We start from the raw sequence: 14,644 nt of genomic DNA, 5'->3' as shown, positions 1-14,644 counted from the left end.
GTGCGTGCGTTTCCCAGACCAACCAGTCAGCTGGGAACAGAGCAAGTTTCAGCGTCACTCCCTACCTCATCCAAGGACTCCACCATTTAATACAACTCAGAACTGAGAACTTGTAACTGCAGTATTTTGTAAGATGGAAAAAAAACCAAACACCCAGACTGAATGAAAATTTCTGGCCACTTCTTTAAAAATGAGTATCTGTTGTTTAAGAGATGAAATTCAAAGCAACGAAGTTCACTTTACAGACGAGAACCTCACAGACTGCAGGCACCCGCGTCCTGTCCCCCAGCCTGCGCAGGAAGCCGCCAGTAACACAGACGACTGTGTACCTACGACTGACATTTTGAAAAACATACCTAAAACAGAGCATTGTGAATACTATTTTATTCAGTCATTTTTGTTTACAACTGAAACTCTGGAAATTCAAAATTAACATCCTTGCCCGTGAGCTTCTTATAGACACCAGAAAATGTTTCAACCTACGAGAAAAGAAAGAATTCATCACAAAACTTTTAAATACACATTTGTCTTAAAGCCTAAGGATTCCGTGAAGCTGCGCCCTGTGGTTTTTCTCCTCAGCAATAGGCACTGAGGAGAGCTTCGTGGACATGCCCCCTGCACTCCCAAGTGGATACAGGCTCACCTCCTGTCGTGGGACACGGCTCTGCACCTGAGGGCCGCACTCCTCCGGGCCCCCAGGGCTGCCCACATTGGCTCTGCTTTAGCAGGAGTGCAGCAAAGCGACACTTCCCTCCTGACTCTAACACCAGCCCCACCACACGCAGACACTGCCCCACTACCCAGTCACTCCATGGAATGACATGACTTCCATTTCTCCTAATAACCTAAAAGGTAGTGAATTCCAATTTTTAAAACATCTCCCAATTTAAAACCTGACACATAATCCAAAGGGAAGTGGGTACAGATGAAAGAAGCCGGCCACGCGTTCACCAAGACCGGTTCTGGCACCACCCGGACACGGGTTCGGCTGCCCCCTCCGCTCCCCCGAGCCCGGGCCTGGACCCCTCCGCGGCAGGGCGGGCCGGGTACCTTGTGCTCCACGTTGTTCTGCTGTGCTTTGTCCAAGTGCACCTTTATGAGCCGGCTGCCGTCCAGCTTCACGCGGATCCTCTTGCCCACTATTTCACTCGGGAAGACCAGGTCCTCCAGGATGGCGTCGTGCACGGCCGTCAGCGTGCGGCTAAGGGAACACGGTGACACAGGTCAGAAACCTAGCAGGGTCTGACCTCTTGTGAGCCCCCAGGGCACCTCATGGAGCCAAAGGTAAATGGCCAATCCCAGGTTCCTGAGACCAAACTCACACCAGTTTTCAAATAAACTACTTGAATTTGATGTATCACACCCGGGCCACGGCCAAACCAGCCAGGCTGACAAACACCCTGTTACTTTGTTTCAGGAGCCCAGTGCGCTTTACAGGTGATGCTTCGTCAACTGCACACACACCAGCTGTTATGAGTGATCATCCCCAGGGAGCGCGTATCATGTCTGTAGGTTTACCTTCACTTGTAAGAGCCCTCCCCTGAATCACTGCAGTGACCGCTCTGCTCCTCTTGCTCACCTGCCAAGCACCTCCCTCCAATGCTGTCAGGTAACTACTGACGTCACAGCACACCCGACCTACCGGGACCCTGTGAGGGCTCTCCCTGGCCTCGAAGGTGCGCAGGAACTCCTCCTCGTTTCCTCACGATCAAACAAAGTGATGTTCCATCCCACAGACTCCAGCGCAGGGACAGCGGCCCCCGTCACACACACCACGACGGGGCCGTGCTCCTCTGAGCAGCGCTTCATGCTCACAACCCCTCTGGCTGCCTGACAACAGCTCAGCGATTCCCGAGTTTTAGGGCCCTGGCTCTGTACTACGGGACGTCAGGAATGAGCGAAAGGAGAGCGTTCTCACCATCAACATTTACACAGCTACTTCCTATCAGGGAATCTGTCCAGGTCTTCACCCCTCAGTAGATCAGACACTAGGTCCCACTCATTCCTACTTCCTGTCGGCAGCTCCCACACACACAACAGGGGCTCTCAAATGACCGCAAAGGTCTCACTGCTCCACGGGGACAGCAGCTCCAGGGACACCCACTTCCCAAAGCCTTCACCACCTCAGAAAGCAAATGAGGCAGACGGCCCACGGGTCAATCACTGCTGACCACTGACCAAGCCCGACCTCCTGCAGTACTGGGAAGGCACACACGTGGGAACTTGTTCGCTTCTTCCTTCAAAACGTAAACCAGAATGGAACCCAAGCTAGTCTTGGGAGTCAGACTCCAACCCTGTCTAAAATCTTAAGGGGGAGCAGTGGCAGTGCAACCTTAATAATCACACACCACAGCGAAAAACTGAAACACTGTTACAGAGCAGAAGTCAAGGAAAATGAGTCTCAGCATGTAATCTGTGCAGAAGAGAACTACTGAAGGACAATGAATCAGAAGGCAGGAAATCAGACTGGAAAGGGGGGATCACTCTTGCCTCCCAACCAGATCCCAGTGCAGGGGAACGAGGCCTCCAGTGCCCAGACCAGGTCGCCAGGAACCGGAGAGGCCACCCCCGAGAAGCGCGCAGGCACAGGTTCGGGATAGAGGAGAATTCACGGTGTAGATCTGGGAGTGCCTTCGTTTGGTGCAAAGCCAAGGGTCTGCTTTGTACTAACACAGGTTGTCAGCACTGAGGTCACAAAACCACTTTTTAAGTGTCATGATTAACAAAACACTCTTGAATATCCCCTATATTTAGTTTCTTGCCAATTATCCAAAATGGCCGAAAAAAAAAAATCCTAAATTCTTATGCTATTCCAGCTGCCCTTAGAACAAGCTCAGAGTCTGACCGCATCATCCAACCTCCAGTAAACCTGGCACCTGCCTCCCTGTCCCCCCCCCCCCCACGATGTGGTTCAGCAACATCTTCCCACAACACTCATTACTTCCTGTTTTCCAGAAATTTTGGAAACAAGATTGAGTTGTGAAACCAGACTTCAAAGAAACACCAGAAAGCCCAGATAAAAGAGCTAACTTCCAAAAGCTGAGTTCATGCAAGGTAACCCGCAAGTCACAAGACACCTTCCGCCACCATCCGCCCCTGCAGTGGCACTGTCACCCTGAGACAGCAACAGGGAAATCTACACTTTTCAGCCTTAATTCACAGCAAAACTAAAAAGTGCAGACAACACACGCCAGGCCACCTCCACATCTGGAGTCACTGTTCCTGCCCTTTCCCCAAACAACTGGAGGAAAGTCTCATCTTTTCTGACAGCAGTAACCTACCACCACCTGTGTGGGTGCGCGTGCTTCTTACCTCCAGAGTTAACTTTAAAACATCTCACGTTATCACAGAAGAAACCAAAAGTTACTCGCTAAAAATTCCCATGTGAATTGCTTTCCCAAAATATCAGTATTTAACTTCAGACACCTACTGCAACTCTTACTATAAACCCATGCAAATCAACAGATGCTAACGGTACACACGTTCTCGATGCCGATAAAACTCACCTCCTGGGACGCTTTTGCTTATTTTTGGTTCGGCTTTTTCGAGTTGGCTTAGGCAGGATTCTCCTCTGTAAGATAAAAAATTACCATGCAACCCAATTAAAAAAAAGAGGAAGACCTTAAGTTGGCAGACTAGGAACTGTCAAACTCCTTTAAAAGCTGAAAGACTTAGCAGCTGGGTAAATTCAAAGTTCATTAAAGCCAAACCACCCAGACCAAACAAGTTACTGAGAAATCCTCGGAAGTACGTCTTGGTTCCTCAGTAATTCACTCAGAATCCACGGCTTGCATTACAACGAACTGGAAAAAACCCGCTCTTTCACGACTGACTGACCTCCCAGGTATCACACACGTTCCATCTGGCCGCACCCACTGCAGGTACTACCGCGGAACACCATCCCTTCGACTCCTCATCAGCCGGACACTTAATTCCCACACGTCTGCTTGCACGACGGCCACGGAACTTTACGAAACCTGACCATTTCCCCCTTTTCCTACAAACTATTCCTTAGCGTCTCCTCCTCCTGAAACCGGCACCTGACCCAGCGGGGCAGTGCGCCCCCTCCTCCACCCGCCGAGAGCCCCCTGCCACCCAGAGCGGTCTCCCCGCGCGCGGGGAAGGGTCGTTCTCACCGCTCAGTCCCAACTCACGCGCTTTCAACGGAGCCCACAAGGCAGAGATACCTGAGCGATGAACACGACGTGCTTCCCGCTGAACTTCTTCTCCAACTCGCGCACCAGCCGGACCTGGATTTTCTGGAAGGATTTCAGTTGAGGGACCGGGACGAAGATTATGATAGCTTTCCGACCACCGCCAACTTCAATTTCCTGCGGAAAAGCGAGACCCACGCTCATCCTGGTCCACAGCGCTCCTCCTCCCGGCACGTGCGGCAGTGAGCGGCAGTGAGCCGCCGCTCCGCGCGGACACACGCGGGGGCCGGGGGCGCCGGGGAGCGCGCGGAGACAGGCCCCCCCTCCACGGGGGCCGGCTCACCTTGGCCGCCGTGATGTTCAGCTCCCGCAGCTGCGCCTTGAGGTCCGAGTTCATCTCCAGCTCCAGGAGGGCCTGCGGGAGGAGGCGGCGGCGGGTCAGCGCCGGCCGGGCCCGGCTCCCGAACCCGACCCGGACGCGGACCCGGAACCGGACCAGGATCTGGACCCCGGGCACCCCCACCCCCACCCCAGGACACGCGGAGGGACACGCCACCCGGCCGGCCTGCTCTCCTCACCTGGGAGATGCCGGACTCGAATTCGTCTGGCTTCTCGCCATTGGGCTTCACGATCTTCGCGCTGGAGCTGAACATGGCCTCGACCTGGAAGCACAGACGCCGCAGGCTGAGCGGCGCGACCCGGGCCCGCGGCCCCCGCCCACCCACCCGCCCTCCCGCCAGCGCAGCCCGGCCCGGCCCCGGCCCAGCCCTCCCCGCACAAGCCATCGGGGGCCGCTGGCCAGGTAATCGGGCGCATCCCCCATCGCGGACCCCAGACGGGCGGCCCTCACAGCCGGCAGACGGACACGGTAACGGCGGGAAACAAACCTTTGCGGGGCAGGCAGCACTGGCTGCCTCGGCCGACACTTGTGAAAAGGCCGAGGTCTCGCGAGAGCTCGTTAAATCCCGGCGGCAGAGGGGAAGAGGCGGGAATAGCGCAAGAGAAACCGGAAGAACCTCTGAGAAACGGTGGAAGCCTAGAGAGTCCCAGGAAGAGGCTCCGGGGGGCCGGTCCGTCGGTAACGCTGTCCCGTCCTGGGAGCTTCGTCTTCTGTGCCGTTGGCAGGAGTTCCTGTCAGGGCTCCTGGAGCTCCCGCAGGAGCCTGGTGGCCGGGCCGGGTTGTGGGCGGGAGACCTGGGCCCAAGAAAAGCAGTATGAGGCCCCCGGAAGATAGGACGTTTAAGAAAGTCTGACTTAACACGAGCAAGCTCACGCCCCCGCTGAAGCCGAGAAAAGGGATCAGGGACTCGGATTCCAGTTCAGCCTGTGGAGACCCAGCTGAGACAGATGGTCGTGAACGCTCGTCGGAAACCGAGTGCTTGACGAGCAGTGTGGCTTTCAGGCCCCGTAGCTCCCTTATCCATCGCTCGGTGCGGCCCACGACTCTGTGACGTCCGCCGACGCCTGTCGTGGGGCTCAGGCGCGGCCCCCAGAGGAGCCGCCCAAGTGGTGGGGACCCCGGCGCCCTCGCAGGGCTCGCGACCCCTCGGGAGGCCCGGAGAGGCGGGAACCGAGCTGGACGCTGGGCTTGGTGGAGGTGTGGTGAAAAGTTGGGGTGGGGGGACCAAGAATTCAACCAAGAAGCAGCTCCTGGGAAAGTGCGCGCCAGTCGGCTGACACTTGGAACGCGTGTAACAGGACTCCTGGCCTGGAGAGGAGCCGGGAGTATGGCTCAGACAACTCGCGTTGTGTGCCAGCGCTGCACCGGGTGCGAGTTACAAGTGAAGCCCTCTGGGTCCTTGCCCTCCGTGACGAACAATATGACTAAATGTTTAACGGCGAATTGTAGTAACACATAGCAGCAAAATGAGTAAGGGGCAAGGAGGATTCATGCTCTGAGAAGTCAGGGGATTCCTTGGAAGAGATGTGATTAACCTGAGATGTGGAAGAGTCATAGGCACTGATCACCAGGGAGAAGGGCTTCTCAGGCACAGGAAGCAACTCGTGCTGAGGCTTCAAGTTCCTCCTGTGTCAGATTTAACAGTGGTTATGGACATGAGCCAGGCACCTTGAAAAATGCTTAAATCGTTACCTAGGTGATCGCCAAGATTTCCAACCACCTTTACTAAGTTAAGATTGTGTTCATCTTAGATATTTAAAGCTGTATTTCCTTTTCTAATGATTTTTTTTTAAGGCAACTGACTCCTTGGAAAATTGAGTCAACTTGGAACTTACTCAAGAAAGAAAACGTAGCTGCGTGTATAAGCATCTCGGGGCAGTCGCTCTGAAGCCCGGATGGACCAGTTCCATTTCCTTACTCCACCTGCCTTTTCAGCGTGGCATCCGTGTCCGCCAGTCCGCTGAAGAGGCGGAACTCCAGAAGTCCACTCAGTGAAGTTCTTTGTGGCTTCCCGAGCTTTGTGGAAAGGTCTGGGGAGAAGGGACTTCCTCACCTTGTTCCCCATCTCAGGGGCAGAGCATTGTCTTTCATCAGTAAGTGTGATGGTAGCATCAGGGTTTTGTAGATGTTCTTTATCAAGTTGAGGAAGTTTCCCTCTATCCCTGTTTTCCTGAGAGTTTTTACCATAAATGGGATTATGTCAAGTGCAGTTTTTGCATCTGTTACTATAATCCTGTGAGTTTTTCTTGGCATGCCAATATAGTGGTCTGCATTCATTGATTGGCAAAGGACAATAGTTTTGCCCAAAAATCCTCTCTAACTTATGGGACAAACTCAGGTTTTACATATATATTTCTATGTTGTATCCTTATTTTTGTTACAGAAGACATAAAGGTAGAACTCCAAATTCTAAGACTTTGGATAAACATACATTCCTTTAATGCTAATCAAATTGAAACTGCCTAAAGTCACTTAGGAACGTTATAAAATATAATCAGAGTATTTAAAAATAAATAGAATTATTTTTTTAAATGATTGGGAAATGTGTCAGATATTATACTGTTAAACCATCTCCAGAATTTCTAATGGAGAATTTTCCACAGGTTTATATTATTTTTGGCTGTCTGAATCCTGCTAGAACCATTTCATGAAAGACAACAATATTTATACGTAAGTTATAACACAATGTAATTGCAGTACATTGGAATTTCAATCCCATGTTTTGTGCTCGCTTCAGCAGCACATATACTAAAACTGGAGTGATACAGAGAAGATTAGCGTGGCCTCTGCCCAAGGGTGACATGCAAATTCGTGAGGTGTTCCATATTATTTCTTAAATCCCATGTTTCACATCACAATTATACAAATCTTCAACTGTTTAACGAAGAAATCAAAAGGCTTCCCTGAAGTCAAACATGTCATGTACCAAATTCCCATCTACTCATTCTTCATTTGTCATATGGACAAGAAATTCGCCTACCCTATCAGAACAGAGGATGTCAAGGCTGTCAAGCCATCTGCCTCTGCAGCCACCCACAGTGGTGTCCCTGAGAGGACGCAGGATGGAGAAAACAGGATACTGGCCCTAGATAGTTAAGATGCCCATCACAGGAAAGATTTCATTAAGCCCAGGTTCTTGATTCCCATTAATAGAAAAGCACTAAATTCATTAATTTGAGATATCTGGTTTTCTTTAACAGTAATCTTCTGATGTTCTGACTACCTGATTTTTTTTGGCAAGAACTCCTGTATGTCCTGGCTCCTTCCTTACCTCTTCAGAACAGTCTCTCAGAGCGATCTGGGAGCCTGTCTTTCAGGGTTAAGTCCTCAGTATGTCCACCAAATAAAACATAAGTCTCAACTTTTAGGTTGGGCATTTTTTTTTCAATCAATCACTAAAACACAAAATTACATTCTTTAAATTTATGATAAAGTGATGAAGTTTCCAATTACCTGACCTGAAACAAATGGACTGCCAGATATTTCTCCAGCAAAGATGGGTTTATTTGGGATCAACAAAGAATCGCAGTTTGAGGTCTGCAACCCTGGCGAGCCACATGTGAGTCCCCACACGACAAGAGAGGGAGAATGCTTTCATAGAGGGGAGAGGAAGGAGGAAGGGTTCGAGTAAACAGAGCTCATGGCTTTGCACTGGTTGAGTCTCTCCCAGGAACCAGGAGGAGGCCTTCTTCTCCCTGCTGCACTCTGCTCTTGTCCCAGGCTGTGAGATCCCCCCTTCTGGTCCCCCTGCTCTGTTTAACTGACGTTTCTGTTCATTAATTGTTTACATGTCTCCCTTTTGACCGTGAACTTCCTTTGGAAGCATCACTGGCCAAGGCTCAGGTTTTCTCGTTTCAGCAGCTTCCTGTCCTTCAGTGTCAGGAAGGTCCTTTCCTGGGTGCGCTGTCTCACCTCTTTTAAAGTGCTGTTGATAGATATGCACTTATGCCACTTTGTTGTTTTCTTGCTTTTGTAGTTATTCCTAGTTCTTTTTTTCCCTTTTGCCTCTTCCCCTGAGGCCCTGGACAAACCTCCACCCTTGGTCCCTAGTGGGTGTTACAGAGGCTAGTACAAGAGAGTGGGGTCTTGAGCTTTGTAATCTACTTTGGGCTTTATGCCTTGAAGGACTTCTTACTTAGAGGGTATTGATTGATTCTGGGAAGAGGTTTTTGAGGCATCTATTTGAATTTTGATGGCAGGTGTGCTGTGAATTTTGCCAGCATCAGTTGGAGATTTTGCCCGTAAGAAGGGTGGTAACTAGTTCAACAGGGACACATGATCCTAGATTTTCTAGAAACAGCTCTAGAATCATCAGAGATGAAACAAGTAAAAGATGTTGAGGGGTCAGTTAATTCACCTGGCTGGTTACTTTGATAACTTAATGTCAAATCCTAGAATTATTTCCATCTTTGGGAGATGTAAGTTCTGGCATGATACTTCTCTCAGAAGTCTCTCCCAATAAATGGGTGGAGTTGGAGGAACGAAGTTGACAGGATGTGTGTCTCTCAAAGGGTCTAAACAAAAGGGGATAGGTCCAGAGACAGGAACCTCTTGAGGTTCATTAGAGACCCCCCCACCCCACCCCCACACAACTACCCGAACTGCTTCAGCACTCCTAGGAAGGGGCTGTTTATAGTAGTGAGGCTGAGCCCTGAGAGTGTGGGTCTGGTGTCCCTGGCGACTGGAAGAGACTCATCCTCCATCTGGAGCAGGGTTTCTCCAAGCTGCTCAAGAGGGAGGACTGGGAAGAGCCCCACGGTTCCTTGAAGCTCCACCAATGAGAACTGGGAGGATGTCAGAACGACTGGGGGCAGGTGAAGTGCTTGAATGTGTAACCGTTTCCTTCCGAATGATCTGGATCTTTGCAATAACAGCAGGAACGAGGAGGACTCATTTTGTTTAGGAGCCTCCACTTGCTGAGGTTGAAGGTTAAGGACACTGGCGGGCTTCCCTGGAGGTGACTCATCTCCAAGGTGCCAGAGAGCTGGTGTGCTGCATTAGCTAAATCTGAGTGGACATAGTTCCCCTTTCCATCCTGGTGCTTTTTACTAGGAGAGAAAGGTGCCACCGCAGCCCACTGATAAACACAGATAAAAGCTATCTGAGTGGGAATCGATATCTGAAGACCAGAATTTTTTGAAGAAACAATCTGAAGTTGATCCTAATAGTCATGAACAAATTGATCAGATTTTTGTGTGCAAGTCTGATTCTTGTTCCAATCAACAGACTTTGGAAAAGCCCCAGGAACCCGAGCCTGATCTTATAACAGGTTAGTGGGTTGGTCTAATTCTAGAGACCTTCTGGGATTTCCCATTTCGTGTTTCATCCAGTGCTGGGCCTGGCCTTCGCCGACGAGCATATGAACTAGCTGATGTGAGTCAGAGAAACCATGTTGATAAATTTGAATGACTGCATGAAACTCCTCAGCAAATCTGTGAAGGTCTTCAGTTACTTTGGGAAAATCTTTGACTGTGGCTCAAAGTCCAGCCAGGCCAGTGGGTGAGAGGGCTTGGACGTCAAAGTCACTCTTATCCCTCCAAATCACAGCGCCTAGTGTGACTAGTAAAGTGACGGAAGGAGACTTACCGACGAGTCCTTGGGTGTAAAATGAATTTACGGACCTGTCCATGCGGTCAAGAACGAATGGGCTGACTTTAACAGAAGGTTTTTTTCTCTCCCCTCCACTTACAGCCGGCAGGGTTTCTATCATTATTATCTATCAGCCGGCGTCAGAAGCGTGGGGGTGAAATAAATGCGCAAGCCTGTAATGAATGTGAAAATCTCATCATTTAGTTCAAGCAAGGTCACTGGCTACTTCTGGACGGTTTCAATTTCACTCTTCCTACATGACAATACGGCCTTTGGACATCAATGACCTGTCAGGTAGATGGAAGGTAACTGCTTAGATATTAACATTTAAAGTTATAGAGATATTTACACTGTTGATTTTTACTATAAACTGATAATTTGCTCGTCAATATATTCCGTCGAAAGTGACACCATCCCTCCCAGTTAATCTGCACGCACAGGACGAGGAGACCTGGGGTGGCACTGAGGACACACTGGGTCAGACCGCGCTAGGGAAGCACACACAGCCTCAGCTGACATTCACGGCCACCGTGCACAGCATCAATTCCTCCATTTTTCAAAGCTCACAACAGACTTGAAGCCACTCACCAGGTGTCTACAGCTAGAAACGGTGGCTCTGGAACATGAAGTGAACAGATGTGAGCTTCCCAGGTTAGGGGTAGGAGAGCAGGGCAGGACTGGATGCAGGAGGACCCAGCGCCCCAGGAGCTGGACCACACCACGCCTGAAGCAAGATCTCTGCTTCTGATCCAAATGAACATACAGCTGAGTGCACATGTGCTGGAACCAACTGTAAAACCGGGAGGTCTTGGAATTAACATCCATGTGAAATACAATGTTTGTTTTAAAGTGTTCCTAAAACAATAACGCAGCCAGTTATTTTACCAGCAAAATGGGTTTATTTGGGAATAGTAAAGAACTGTGACTCAGGACATGCAATTGATGGGGAACTACAGGCAAGTCCAGGGAATGAAAGAGAGGAACCTTCTTTTATAGAGGAGAGTGGGAACTGGGAGGGACTGCTCTACACTAGGAGCCCACTGGAGGAGATGGAGGGGGTTGAAGTGCACTGACTTCACTGGCTGGGCTGCAGCCCGGCAAGGAGCAATCAGTAACCTGCTTCCTCCTGGAGACGCAGGACAAGTCTCTTCCTGTTGGGTCTGCAATTGTTTTAAGTGAGGTTTCTGTTTATTAATGTTCACAAAAGATTAGTAGTGAAAATAGGAAACTACAGCATTTTTAGATGAACAAGAGGTTTTTTTTTCCTGGAAAGAGTATTTATCACTGACAGTGTCTAGCAATTTTTGGTTGGGTTTTATTACCATTTCTAAATCCTCTACAGGACAGGTGCCCAGGTGCGGACTGCAGCAGCGTGAGGCTCCCACCACGCAGACGTGTCTCACCTGCAGACGGGATGGTGCTAGTGGCACATCATGGGATCGGTTCCAGCTGTGTGTGTACCGTACTCAGCACAGGCTTCCTGGATGTCAGTTCTGATGGTGCAAAAAGTGATTCTGTGGCATCTGGACACCGCTGGGTGCTAGGAAACAAATACGTCATTTCTGAAGCAAGAGACGACTTCAGAGCAGTATCCATCCAAAACAGCACATTTTGGGAAATCCTAGCATGTTTGACAGAAATATGATATAGACTGGCAGGAACTTTTTTCAAAAAATATAATTTGTAGGAAAACTTAAGTTGGAGTTACAAGCACAGGTACTATTTGAATGTATTATTTTACACGTGTTCCTATATTGATTTATAATTTTTTGCTAGGTCAGCGGTTCTTAGGCTTTTTGGCCTCGGGACTCTGCACTTTTAAAAATGATTGAAGATCTTGAATAATTTTTATGTATTTGAGTTATGTCTCTTGCTGTTTACCATATAAAAAATAAAGCAGAAAATTAAAAAAATATACCTAGTAATTCATTAAAATGATAAACCCGTTTCAAGATATGTAAGTAATATATTTTTATTAAAAATAACTATTCTCCCCCCAAAAAAGTGATGAGTAGCATTTTCACATCAAATCTTCAAAATCCAGTGTAATTGGATTAGTCGTGTTTCACATGCTCTGTAGCCACACGTGGCCAGGTCTAGCTGAGCATCTGATGTATTGCTGGCTCTCAGTAATCTATGGAATTTTTGAGTGGACCCCGAGAAACAGCAGATGGTTCTGTTGTCCCTAATGGACAGATCACAATAGACAAGGGCACAGCTATTTCTACTTGAGGATGTTATACACCAGGCAGTAAGCCACCCACTGTGCTTAATTTATTATTTCATCTAATATCTCAATCTAAGAAAAGACTTTCTGTGGCAGGAATTTTCATTCCTATTTTTCAGCTGATGTAATCCAAACAGCTAAGGATCTATCTGAGGGCACACATCCCCTCTGGTAGGTATCTTCTGACTCTGGCCCAGTGCTCAGTACCTTATTGAGAATGGGCCAGTTTTTGCCCAGGGAAGGTAAAGTCACACACTTTAAGCCTGAGATTAAGATAGAAGAGATTTTCAAATATGTAATCAATGAAATGCCAGAAGAAACAGTTTTGTAACTGTAGAAAGCCACATGGATGATTTTCTGAACATGCTCAGAGGATTCCAACCTGTAAGTTGGTAGGGACTGTGAGTTCTCTGTGCTAAAGGACCACAGCCAGGCAATTTACATGGAAAAGCAAGTCCTAAGTAGGTCTGAGCTCAGGATCAGGCTAGCGGGAAGAGGCAGCCGTGAGGCAGCACTTTCCCACGGGCCCAGCCTCTCTCCTGCCCAAGGGAACACTGCGGTCGGCAGCTGCGCCTACCCTGTACCACTGTCTTCGGTTCACACCTGGCTGGATCTCCCACCTGGCTGGTGTCCCAGTTCTTCCAGAGCTTTGAAGTGAAGACTTCTGCTTTTGGCCCACTACCCTGATCAACTCCCACTTCAGCTCCCTAATTTGAAATCAGTTCTTCCAGGAACCACCTGTGTTCATAACTCAACCAGTACCACCGGGAGGACGTGGGCTAGTGATGCTGCTAAGGAAAGCAAGTGTAGAAAGAGAATTTCCAAGGCCTGGCCGGCACCACCTGGAGGCCACAGGACCTCCGAAGGCCATGTGACGGGGGAGTGAATGACCGTAAAAAGAGGGGCTGCAGTCACCCTTAGAGTGGTCACCAGCACATCTCTAGCTTTCACTATACACCTACAGGAGAAGAGAGGCAACCATCAATTATTAATTGATTTATAAAGACTACTTTTTTTCTTACAAAGCTACCTTGAAGTGCAATCAGGAATGAGGAATGGACAGCAGCCAATTTAAATTAGGAAAGTTGAGATTTTAAAAATTGATGTTCGAGTCCACAGGCAGGGCACCCTGACCACACCTTTGCTGTCCCTTCTTGCTGGAACATCCCACTTCCTTCTCTCTGCCTAACTCACCTGCATGAACTCTCCTTTTAACCTTCAAAACCTTCCCCAGGCACTAGTGTGTTCCCTGGCCCTCCAGGCTCCAGTCTCCCTATCCACTGCCTCGCACACACACCTCAAGCAGCTTGTTTTTCGTTGTCCTCCATTGGTTCACATGTCCATTTCAAGGATCCCTTGGTTTTCAGACTGTCTCACTCAATTTTGCATCCCCAGAGCCTGAGTAGCACACAGTAGGTGTTTGATGACGTTTGTTGAACTGAAGACTTAAAGGAAATTAAGAAAGATAGTTTAAAATTAATTTGAAAAGCAAGGCTTGTCATTGGAGAGGACTCTTAAAAGCAGCTGATTTGCTAACAAAGCAAAAGTCAAATATTGGGCAGAATTCTAAGGAATTACCTCTCCAATTAAATTTTCTCCTTGTGTCCCAGTGCGTTAAGTACCGGACAGCCCGCAGGCTACACACCCACGCGGGCGGAGTGGAGAAAAGGGCCCCCCGGCTGAGCGGAGCACCGAGGCAGCGGCGACGCAGCGGTCGCACCCCTCCCCTTCCCTCCGGCGGGAGCAGAGCACAGGTGGCCAGGTGGCCAGGTGGCCCTTCCTCCCTCTCTTTCGCTGGTGACCCCAGCGTCCTTCCCGCCACCAAAGCAGTGAGTAAGCCTCCCCAGCTGCGTGGCTGGCAGTCCTGAGTGCACCCGCACCGCGGGGGCGCCCCAGAACCGCGGCGGCGCCCCAGAACCGCGGCGGCCGGCTTCTGGGCCGGGGATACCCCCACCAGCCCGCAGAGACCTCAGACGCTCAACCGAGCGAGGGCCGATCCCCCGAGCGGCTTTTGGGGGCGGGGCGGGGACAGGGCGGGGCCCCAGGCCCACCCAGCCCGCCCCGCCCCGGCCATCACTGGGTACTGCCCAGACCCCACCTCGCGCCCCTCGCCCGCCTCCGGCCTCCTTGGGCCCCGCCTCTGGCCTCCTTGGGTCCCGCCTCTGGCTTCCTTGGGTCCCGCCTCTGGCTTCCTTGGGTCCCGCCCGCTCCAGTCCCGCCAGCCCAGTGCCCACCTTCTCATTGAGGGACCGGAAGTTAATGACCGAGAAAGTC

General features: G+C 50.0%; 1 protein-coding gene, 1 long non-coding RNA gene and 1 other non-coding gene across 5 annotated transcripts; 1 reads left to right on the top strand and 2 right to left on the bottom strand.

Moving 5' to 3' along the window:
- Positions 1-367: 367 nt before the first annotated feature.
- RPS7 (ribosomal protein S7) lies at positions 368-5,118 on the bottom strand. The gene is made up of 7 exons (XM_032496958.1): positions 5,042-5,118; positions 4,733-4,816; positions 4,498-4,569; positions 4,188-4,331; positions 3,507-3,571; positions 1,051-1,201; positions 368-479 (listed from the first exon to the last, which is right to left on the bottom strand). Exons 2-7 carry the CDS (start codon positions 4,805-4,807, stop codon positions 402-404), a joined length of 585 nt encoding a protein of 194 aa, XP_032352849.1. The 5' UTR covers positions 4,808-4,816; positions 5,042-5,118; the 3' UTR covers positions 368-401.
- Positions 5,119-7,278: 2,160 nt separating this feature from the next.
- On the top strand, positions 7,279-7,385 carry LOC116669081. The gene has a single exon (XR_004326469.1). It is a non-coding gene; the product is annotated as a U6 spliceosomal RNA (small nuclear RNA).
- A 3,637-nt stretch (positions 7,386-11,022) lies between these two features.
- On the bottom strand, positions 11,023-14,607 carry LOC106729950. 3 transcript variants are annotated; one of them, XR_004326088.1, is made up of 4 exons: positions 14,469-14,607; positions 13,668-13,815; positions 11,466-11,683; positions 11,023-11,303 (listed from the first exon to the last, which is right to left on the bottom strand). It is a non-coding gene; the product is annotated as an uncharacterized LOC106729950 (long non-coding RNA). The 3 variants fall into 3 exon arrangements; XR_004326087.1 differs by having other exon boundaries at positions 11,547-11,683; XR_004326086.1 differs by having other exon boundaries at positions 11,023-11,683.
- Between the last annotated feature and the right edge of the window lie 37 nt (positions 14,608-14,644).

The sequence above is a fragment of the Camelus ferus genome, chromosome 15 (assembly GCF_009834535.1).
Source record: "Camelus ferus isolate YT-003-E chromosome 15, BCGSAC_Cfer_1.0, whole genome shotgun sequence".
Taxonomy (NCBI): domain Eukaryota; kingdom Metazoa; phylum Chordata; class Mammalia; order Artiodactyla; family Camelidae; genus Camelus; species Camelus ferus.
This window is presented reverse-complemented; position numbering and strand designations above follow the sequence as displayed.